The sequence below is a fragment of the Calypte anna genome, chromosome 22 (genome assembly GCF_003957555.1).
Source record: "Calypte anna isolate BGI_N300 chromosome 22, bCalAnn1_v1.p, whole genome shotgun sequence".
NCBI classification, from domain to species: domain Eukaryota; kingdom Metazoa; phylum Chordata; class Aves; order Apodiformes; family Trochilidae; genus Calypte; species Calypte anna.
The window spans coordinates 2692936-2702422 of NC_044267.1; the positions used below are offsets into that span (position 1 = coordinate 2692936).

The window sequence follows — 9487 nt, forward strand, 5'->3', positions numbered from 1 at the left end:
GACTCTGTTCTTCTGACTGATTAATGCGAGTGCAAGACCTCAGAGTGCAGGGGAAAGGGCTCAGGAAGGGGACACGGCCACTTCCACACCTGCCCCTGCCCCCTCTGATGGGGGGGATGAGGGGATGGGGGGAAAGCCGGAATGGGGGGGATGTGGGGGATGTGGGGATGGGGGGAATGCGGGGATGGGATGGGGGAATGCGGTGCTAGGGGGGATGTGGGGATGGGGGGGTTGCGGTGATGGGGGGGACACAGTGGCACTGGGGATGCGGTGATGGGGGGATGCAGTGAAGGGGGGATGCGGTGATGGGAGGATGTGGGGATGGGGGGGATGCAGTGACACGCGTGGATGCGGTGATGGGGGGATGCGGTGATGGGAGGGACACTGACACGGGGGATGCGGTGCTGGGGGGGATGCAGTGAAGGGAGGATGGGGTGATGGGGGGATGTGGGGATGGGGGGGTTGCGGTGATGGGGGGACACAGTGACACGGGGGATGCGGTGGTGCGGGGGTTGCGGGGATGGGGGATGTGGTGATGGGGGAGATGTGGGGATGGGGGGGATGTGGGGTACGCGGTGACACGCGTGGATGCGGTGACACGCGGGAACCGGTGACGGACACCCGCTGCCCGCGCCCCAGCCGTCCCTCCCCCTTTTCCCCATCAGCCAATCATCGCCCTCCACCCCGCTCTCCCCTCCCTACTCCTGCTTCCCATTCGCCGCTTTCCTTGCCAATCACTCCCCTCCACCTCTCCTCCTGACGTCACACCTCAAGCCCCACCCACTCTCACAACACCACCCTCTGATTGGCTGCGGTGCGGCGGGGCGTGGCCAGGAGCGGGGCGCGGCTTTAAAGGGGCGGGGGGGGCCGGGGCAGCGCGCCAGTCCCGTGTGGTTCCCCCCCAACCCCCCCATCCCATCCCAAACCTTTCCCGGGCATCCTGGGATGGAGCTGAGCTGCGGAGTGGGGGGCAGCGCAGCCGCACCCCCGGGGCCCGGGCCCCCGCACCCCACCGCAGCCAACCCCCCCCCGCCACCGGAGGGCGAGGAGTACGAGAGCCTGCCCAGCGGAGCCTCCCTCGGCACACACATGATGGCCGGGGCGGTGGCGGGCATCATGGAGCACAGCGTCATGTACCCCGTGGACTCGGTCAAGGTGGGGGGGTAAAGAAAAATAAATAAAGTTGGGGGTGCGGGGTCGTGGGGGGGTCGGTGGCATCACCCCCCCGTAGCTCCGGGCTTTGGGTGGGGAGGGGGAGAGGTGGGAAGGAGGTGAGGGTCGTGGGGAGGGGGGGAAAGGCAGCGCAGGGGTGCGTGGGGTGCGCGGGAGAGGGTGGGTGGGGTGAGGGGGGGACTGGGGTTGGGGTGCTTGGGGAGTCCGCATTGGGTGCTTGTTGGGGTGCATGGGGGGTCTGTGGGAGGGGGGGGGGCAGGGGTGTTGGGGTGCATGGGGAGTCCCTATAGGGGTGGCTGTTGGGGTGTATGGGGAGTCTGTGGGATGGGGGGTGCATGGGGAGTCTGGGGGGTGCACGGGTGTTGGGGTGCATGGGGGCTCTGTGGGATGGGGGGTGCAGAGGTGTTGGGGTGCATGGGGAGTCCACATAGGGGTGGCTGTTGGGGTGCATAGGGAGTCGGTGCAATGGGGGGGGTCTGTGGGATGGGGGGTGCACGGGGAATCCGCATAGGGGTGGCTGTTGGGGTGCATAGGGAGTCTGAGCAATGGGGGGTGCATGGGGGGGGTCTGTGGGATGGGGAGTGCACGGGTGTTGGGGTGCATGGGGAGTCTGTGGAATGGGGGGTCCAAGGGTGTTGGGGTGCATAGGGAGTCAGTGCAAGGAGAGGTGCATGGGGGGGTCTGTGGGATGGGGGTGCACGGGTGTTGGGGTGCCCACAATGGGGTCTATGCTGGGGTACATAGGGAGTCTGTGGAATGGGGGGGAGGGTTGCTCGGTATTGGGGTGCACCCAGGGGAGTTCATGCCTGGAGGGAGGGCTGTGGATGCATGGGGGGTGCCCGAGGGGTGTGCACAGGGTGCTGGGGTTTGTACTGGTGCAAACGGGAGAGCACTGGTGTGGTGCTGGGGTGTGCAGTGGGTGTGAGGTGGAGGAGGGGGGAGCCTGCAAAAGGTCTTGGGGTGCAAATAGTGCCTGAGGCTGTCAGTGTAGGGGTGCCCACCGGTGGGGGGGAGCAGGGTGGGCTGCTGGGGAGTGTGCTTGGGAGCTGCTGGGGTGCAAGGTGCTGAAAGTCACCCAGGTCTCCCGTGGGAGCTCTGCACCCACCCTGGACCCATCCTTGCAGCTCCTGGGGTGCTGCCCTGGCAGCTCTGCCCAACCCTTGGTGCAAAGGTGTGCCCTGGGCTGGGCTGCAGCAAGCAAAGTCCTCATGGAGCAGGAAACCCTCCCTTGGGTGGGTTTTTTCCCCCTCTCCTAGACATGGAATCCTAGTCCAGGAGGGAAAAACTGGGATGGGGATGGGGGGTGAATGTGACCTTTTGTGGGGTGCTGCTTGGGTTGGGTGCAGATGGGCAGCTGGGGGCCAAGGAGCTCTGGGGGTTGCTGGGTGCACCCCAGGGAAGGATTCAGAGCTTCAGGATGGGGTGGGAAGCATCAGGAAAGGGGTTTCAGGGTTTCCTCTCTCTGCCCTGCCAGCACACTGCTCTGGCAGCTTCAAAAGGAGAAAATAAGGTTAGGAAAAGCCACGTGCCCTCAAGCCCAAGCCTGCCTGAGTTCAAGAAGTGTTTGGATGATGCTTTCAGGCACTTGGGGTGCCCTGCACAGGGAGAGGAGTTGGACTTGTGGATCCTGATGGGTCCCTTCCAGCTTTGAGGATTCTAGGAATATTGCTGGGGCTGCCAGCTCCTCCGTGGTCCAGTGGGGAAAGGTGTCAAGCAGATGCTTTAATTCCTCCTCTTCCCAATCCCTGGAAGAGTAAGGAGAGGAAATGCCTCTGCTTTGAGGAACATGAGGTCTCCTCAGTGAGCTGCCAGCCAGAAACCCTCAAAGGGAATATTCTTGGCTTTGTTTTTTCTTTTTTTTTTTTTCCCACTGGGTCTGTGCCTGCTGGACCCGGTTTGGGCACTCCAGGGTCCGTGTCCATCCTTCCCCAGCTCCTTTTCCCCAGCCAGCCCTGGGATTTTTCTGCCAAGTCACGGCTGGAGTGTTGTCACTTGGGACCTGGCAGTGTTATTTTAAGAGGGGTATTTCCTCTGTGGGAGAAATGGAGGATTAAAAAGAAAAAAAAAAAAAAAAAAGAAAACAAAACCGAAACAAAAGAGAGAGGGAGGAAAAGAAAGTGGTGCCCAGTTTCCTGGAGCTGGAGGTGCTTTGTGTGAAGGTAAAAATGCTGATCTCAACGGGCAGTGAATTCCCAGCTTGGGCTGGGGGGGGATTCCTGTAATAATCCTGCTCAGCAAAGTGCCTGGAAGTGCTTGGGAGCTGATAAAAATACTCTGGCTGGGGGGAAAAGTCTCAGGGAGCCCAGCCAAGGGCAGCCCATGGGTTTGAGGGCAGAGAAATCCTCAGCTGCAGGGTGCTGGGTGGGTGTTCTGGCTGGGGAGAAGTGAGAGTTGAGCCCAAAAGGGTTTTTTTTTTTCTCTTTGGAGTGAAGCTGTGTGGCAGCTTAGCCTGGGAAATGTGCTGCTCTCTCCCTACAGGAAAGCTCCTTCCTCTCTGGATAATCATTTCTGGGATGGGTTGTGAGAGGAGGGTGAGGGGGTTGGATGTAATGCTGCAGAAAGAGGCATTTTGGGCACCTGGTCAAGCTGTAGAGGAATTGTTTTGGGGTTGAAGCCAAGTCATGTCCTGTAAAAGAGAAAGTGAAAACGTTGGAATTTGGGGAATCCTTTGCTCCAGCCACTTGCACAATCCCTGAGCTGAGGAGGGGCTGGGCTGGGGGGGTCCAGGGCAAAGCTGGGGAGCTCCTCCATCCCTCTGTGCCACCAGAGAACACCCCCAGGGGTGCTCAGGGTGATGGAAAAGGGGGTAAATCCCTGATTTACCATGATTGAAAGGGGGTAAATCCATGATGCACGTGGGAATGGGCAGCTCCCCCAGCACCTACCTGCCTGGGAGGTCCCTTCTGGGGCTCTTCCTGCTGGTTCCATCCCTGTTCTTCAGGAGCAACGTGTGTCCCAGGTTGGATTTAAGCAACTGGAGCTGCCAGCTGGAAGCTTTTTGGGGGCTTAGTGATCCCTGCTTGGTGTCTTTTGCTGGGAAAAACCCTCCTGGAGCTTCAGCCTTAAATTTCTGTGTTGGGTTTTGTCTTCCCCCACTTCTCCTGGGGTTGTCCTAAGACCTTGGCTGTGGGGTTTTAGCTGGAAGTATCTGTCCTGCCAAGCCTGCTCATTAATTCCAGGGATCAGCATGGCAAGGAGAGCAGGAGGGAGTTTCTGGAGGGGAAGGAGCTGCCTTGAGGACCTGAAGAATCTTTCTTGTCACCTGGGGACTAATTCCTGCTGGCAGGCAGCTGGGTGAGGAGCTGGAGAGGTGCCAGGCTTGGTCCTCCCTTCCCACAGCAGTGACAGCAAGTCCTTCCTCCAGCACTAGGGACATTGCAGATGTCCCATCAGAACCTGGGGGTCCATCAGAACCTGGGGAGTGAAACATCAGGTCCATCAGAACTTAGGGGGTGTAATATCAGGTACATCAGATCTTGGGAGGTGTAATATCAGGTCCAGCAGAACCTGGGGGTCCATCAGAACCTGGATGGTGAAACATGAGGTCCATCAGAACCTGGATGGTGAAACATGAGGTCCATCAGAACCTGGATGGTGAAACATGAGGTCCATCAGAACCTGGATGGTGAAACATGAGGTCCATCAGAACCTGGATGGTGAAACATGAGGTCCATCAGAACCTGGGGTGTAACATCAGGTCCATCAGAACCTGGGGAGTGAAACATCAGGTCCATCAGAACCTGGGGGGTGAAACATCAGGTCCATCAGAACCTGGGGGGGTGTAGCATCAGATCTATCAGAACTTGGTGGGTGTAGCATCAGGTCCATCAGAACTTGGTGGGTGTAGCATCAGGTCCATCAGAACCTGGGGGGTGTAACATCAGGTCCATCAGAACTTGGGGGGTGATAAACATCAGGTCCATCCAGAACCTAGAGGTGAAACATGAGGTCTCCAGGTGCTTTTTTCCCCTGGCTGTGCCTGGTTCCTAATGGGTACAAAAGGTCCAGTGGCGAACCCTTGGGGTGATGGGGAGGAGGAAGCTCCAGGCTCCAGCTGCCATGGGGGTGGCCAGGAATGAGGCTTTTTGCAGGGATGGAGTGAATGTTTTCTTGTTCCTGCTAGACAATCAACTCTGGGTGACCTGGCTGATGCAAACAGGTTTTGGGGGCTTCTTCAGGTCTTGGAAGCACATGAGTGTGAGGGTGGCAGAGCTGCTCTGAGCTTGTTTGCCTTTTTTTTTATCTGGGTTTTTGGGGTTAGGATACCTTGCCTTGGGTTTGGCAATGGGAGGTCCCTGCATCCACCCATCCTGTGGCTCCAGGAGGAGCAGTCCCTCTTGTTTCAGCCTGATGGGGGTGGAAAATCCCACAGCTATAATGTCCCACTGTCCCTCCCGTGGGTAACCACCACTGGGTTGCCATGCTCTGGCTGAGAACATAAAAAAAATAAATAAATGGGGGGGTTTTGGAGTTTGAACAGGGGTCATTGCTGTAAGGAGGTCTTCTCCTTACTGCAGAAATCCTGAGTATTTCTTGGTTAAAGCATTGGAAGTGTGAGTTTTGGTGAGCTGCAGGCTGGGTGGCTGTCACAGCAAGGTGCAAGCTGAGCTCTGGGAGAGGCATCTGTGGTCAGAGGAAGGAGGAGAGAGAAAAAAATTTAAAAAAAAAAGGAAAAAGAAAAAAGAAAAACAAAACAAAACCCAAGGCCAGTTTGCTCCCAGCTTGTTTTTTCCAGGGACATGCCAACTCAGTGACCCTTGGTGAGAAAATATCCCAAACTCCAGACCTGCCTCTTTCTAATTAAGCAATTCTAGGTAGCAAAGACCCCTGGAGGATTGCTGGGCAGGAGGCAGGTTGGGTGCTCCCCTCTAAACAGCACCCACAAAAGCTGAGGAACCTCAAGCTGTGACTTTTTTGCTGTTGCTGCTTTGCTGCCCAGCCTGAAACCTGGGATGCTTGTGGTTCTCTGTGCACTCTTGCCTTATGCAATGAGGATTAATCTAAGTAGGTGGAGAAGCATTTCTTGGCTGCTTGAAGAGAGGGGTGAGGCTCCTGGGGAGGTTGCTGGCTGCAGATATTGCAGCAGGAACCTCTGGGGGGTGGGGGGGGAGAGGAAGGACTTGGATGGCTCATAGCAAATCCTCCTGGTTCACACCATGATAAACTTATCCTGCCCGGAGCAGAACCTGTTTTCAGCTCTGGGCTTGCTGGCTTGGGGTGTTCTGAGCTTCCCCAGTCCTGCTGGAAGGTGCAAGAGGTCCTGTGGGACCCAAACCCAGCCTGGTTTGGGCTGCAGAACCCCAGGGTTTGGTGCTTCCCAAGGTGTTGGGGGGGATGTGGTCACCTCTTGGCTCTTCCTTGGGTGACTGTGTAGGAAAAGGGGGGGTGTTTTTTCCTTGTCCCCCTCTTCCTGAGGGGGTTAGCCTGGTTTTTTGTTTTTTTTTTCAGCTTGCCCTTCTAGGAAAGCAGTTGCCTAATGGGGTGACTTAAGCCTGCACACCCAGGGCCAGGAGCAGCTGCAGGAGGAGCAAGCTGGGGCAGCATCTCAGGATGTTTGTGAGCAAGAGGCAATTAAAGCCCTCACTGGGTTTCTTCACCCAGGCTTCTGACCACCTCCACCAGCTTCAGACCTGGGCACTTTTCCCTAAACAAGAGCAGAGGTTGCCCCTCCTTTGCCTGAGCTCTTGGAAGCTTTTTTTTCTTTTTTTGGGGGTGCAAGAGGAGCGTGGTGTTCATCCCCCTGCTCCTGATGGAGGGTGCTGGTGGTCCTGGCTTGGGTGCAATAATCCTCAGGTTTTGAGCCTTCTCATCACCTCGGAGCTCTTTTTTGCTGCTTGTTGCATTCAAAGAGGAGTAATGAGGCCTCTCCCTTCGTGTGCTTTGTTGCAGACCAGGATGCAGAGTTTGCAGCCGGACCCCAAAGCCCAGTACAGGAGTGTGTACGAAGCCCTGAAGAAGATTGTCCTTACAGAGGGGTTCTGGAGGCCTTTACGGGGGATTAATGTCACCATGCTGGGGGCTGGCCCTGCCCATGCCATGTACTTTGCCTGCTATGAACAAATGAAAAAGTCCCTAAGTGAGACTCTCCAGCAGGGAGGAAACAGCCACTTGGCCAATGGTATTTTTGGGGTGGGGTTTGGGTTGGTTTTTTTTTTAGTTTTTGGGTTTCTTTTTCATACAACCCCCCCCCAGCCTGTCCCTTGCTTGCTGCCATCCTTCAGTGTCCCCTGTGCTCCTGGAGGATCTCCATTCACCCTCCCCTTGGAAATGGGGGATGCAAAATGGGCTTGCAGACCTCAGGCTGCTCAGGGAGAGCTGGAGAAGCAGGGGGAGGTCAAGGTGCCCCTTTGCTGGGGGGTTTCATGCTGTCCCCATCCTCCTCTGAAAGCTCTGCCACTTGGTGGGGCTCTTTCTCCAGAGAAGCCCTGGGTTGGTGGCTTCTCTGCTGGCATCTTTGTGTCTCCTCCAAAGCCTGGCTCTGATTTCTGTTTCTGTGCTGCTCAACAACCTGAAATAATTCCAGCACAAGGATGGATCAGCTGCAGGCATGGGTTCCTTCTGGCTTTTTCATAGAATCATAGAATCATAGGATGGGCTGGGTTGGAAGGGAGCTCAGAGCTCATCAAGTCCAACCCTTGATCCACTCCTGCTGCAGTTCCCAGCCCATGGCACTCAGTGCCACATCCAGGCTCTTTGGAAAGATCTCCAGACACGGAGAATCCACTCCTTCCCTGGGCAGCCCATTCCAATGCCTGATCACCCTCTCCAGAAAGAAATTCTTTCTCATCTCCAACCTAAACCTCCCCTGGCACAACTTGAGACCCTGCCCTCTTGTCTTGTCTTTTCTTGAAGGCATCACCTCAACCTTCTGAGGTTGGGAGTGCAGCTTGTTCCACGGATCTCCCATGGGGAAAGTGCCCTCTGCATCCTCTGGCTGCTCCTACACTCTGAGAAAATTATTTTGGGAATATTTTTGTGGGGTCCAGCAGTCCCTCTGTGAGATGAACCCTCTGCCTGAGGGCTTTTAGGGGAGGGTTTGTGCAGAAGACACTTCTGCCTGGTCCTGCCCATGATGTTAAGGGTATTTAATACCTTTCTGCCTTGCTGCTTTTTTGCTAGGAACGTGCTTCCTGCCTGTGCCTTTTTCAAGTAGCTACAGGCTCAGGGTGGGAAACTGAAGCCCTGCCTTAATGAGAGCTGACCCAAAGTCATTTGGGCAAGAGAGAATTGGGGATGGCAACCAACATCAAAGGGGAAGGTGTGGCCCATCCTAGAGCCAAGGGCAGCAAAGGGGCTGGCAGCTTGCAGGGTTTGTGCAGTGAGTCTTTTCAACCTGACTAAAGGGATGGAAATGGTTCCTTGGGATGCACTGAGCTGGTTCTGGAGCTTGCTCATTGCAGAGGGAAAGCAGAGGGGTCTGTGTGGACAGCAGCTTGGAAGGTGATGAAGGGACTGGCAAAGGGTTGGGGTCCTGTGCAGCCCATCCTGGTGTCTCTCAAGGCTGAATTTTTGCCTCCACTGGGCATGAACCCTGGTGCTGGGCTCCCTGGGTGGGTGCTGGGTGCCTGCAGCACCCTTGGCTGCCTCCCCCCTGGCAGTGCCTGAGCAGAACTCCTCCTGATTCATTTATTTTTTTCTTTAAAGGGTGTTTTTGTCTCTTGCAGGTATAGCTGGGAGCGTGGCCACACTGCTGCATGATGCTGTGATGAACCCAGCTGAAGGTAAATGCTGCACCCTGCATCTTCTCAGCACCTTCAGCCCTTTTTGCTCAGCTTTAGTGCACCCAGACAGGGCTTTAGGGATAAATTCTGTTTTCCCTTGCTTGCCCAGCCTCTGCCTGGAGTGTTGTGACTCCTTGGGAGAGCTGGGGTGCCTTCCTCCCATCTGCCTGGAGTGTTGTGACTCCCTGGGGGGTGAACCCAGCTGAAGGTAAATGCTGCACCCTGCATCTTCTCAGCACCTTCAGACCTTTTTCCTCAGCTTTAATACACCCAGACAGGAGTTTAAGGGATAAATTCTCTTTTCCCTTGCTTGCCAAGGGCTTGCACATCATCTGCCTGGAGTATTGTGACTCCCTGAAGGATGAACCCAGCTGAAGGGTCCTTCAGCACCCTGCTCAGCACCTTTAACCCTTTCTGATCAGTTTAAATGCACCCAGACAGGGCTTTAGGGATAAATTCTCTTTTTTCTTGCTTGCCTTCCTCTCATCTGCCTGGAGTGTTGTGACTCCCTGGGAAACAAACCCAGCTGAAGGTAAATGCTGCACCCTGCATCTTCTCAGCACCTTCAGCCCTTTTTGCTCAGCTTTAATACA

The 9487-nt window shown here is 56.0% G+C and overlaps 1 protein-coding gene across 1 annotated transcript; it reads left to right on the forward strand.

The window, feature by feature from the left end:
• The first annotated feature begins 884 nt into the window (after nucleotides 1–884).
• Nucleotides 885–8882, forward strand: LOC115599535 (mitoferrin-1-like). Its single transcript, XM_030463986.1, has 3 exons — nucleotides 885–1155; nucleotides 7063–7291; nucleotides 8818–8882. The coding sequence occupies exons 1-3, from the start codon at nucleotides 946–948 to the stop codon at nucleotides 8841–8843; spliced, it is 465 nt and encodes a 154-aa protein (XP_030319846.1). The 5' UTR covers nucleotides 885–945; the 3' UTR covers nucleotides 8844–8882.
• The last annotated feature ends 605 nt before the right edge of the window (nucleotides 8883–9487 follow it).

Excerpts from the sequence above, each read along its gene's own strand:
- LOC115599535 (XM_030463986.1), top strand. The coding sequence starts at position 946 with ATGGAGCTGAGCTGCGGAGTGGGGGGCAGCGCAGCCGCACCCCCGGGG. Across the intron at positions 1,156-7,062 it reads ACCCCGTGGACTCGGTCAAG|ACCAGGATGCAGAGTTTGCA; the intron begins GTGGGGGGGTAA and ends GCTTTGTTGCAG. Across the intron at positions 7,292-8,817 it reads AAACAGCCACTTGGCCAATG|GGTGTTTTTGTCTCTTGCAG; the intron begins GTATTTTTGGGG and ends TTTTCTTTAAAG.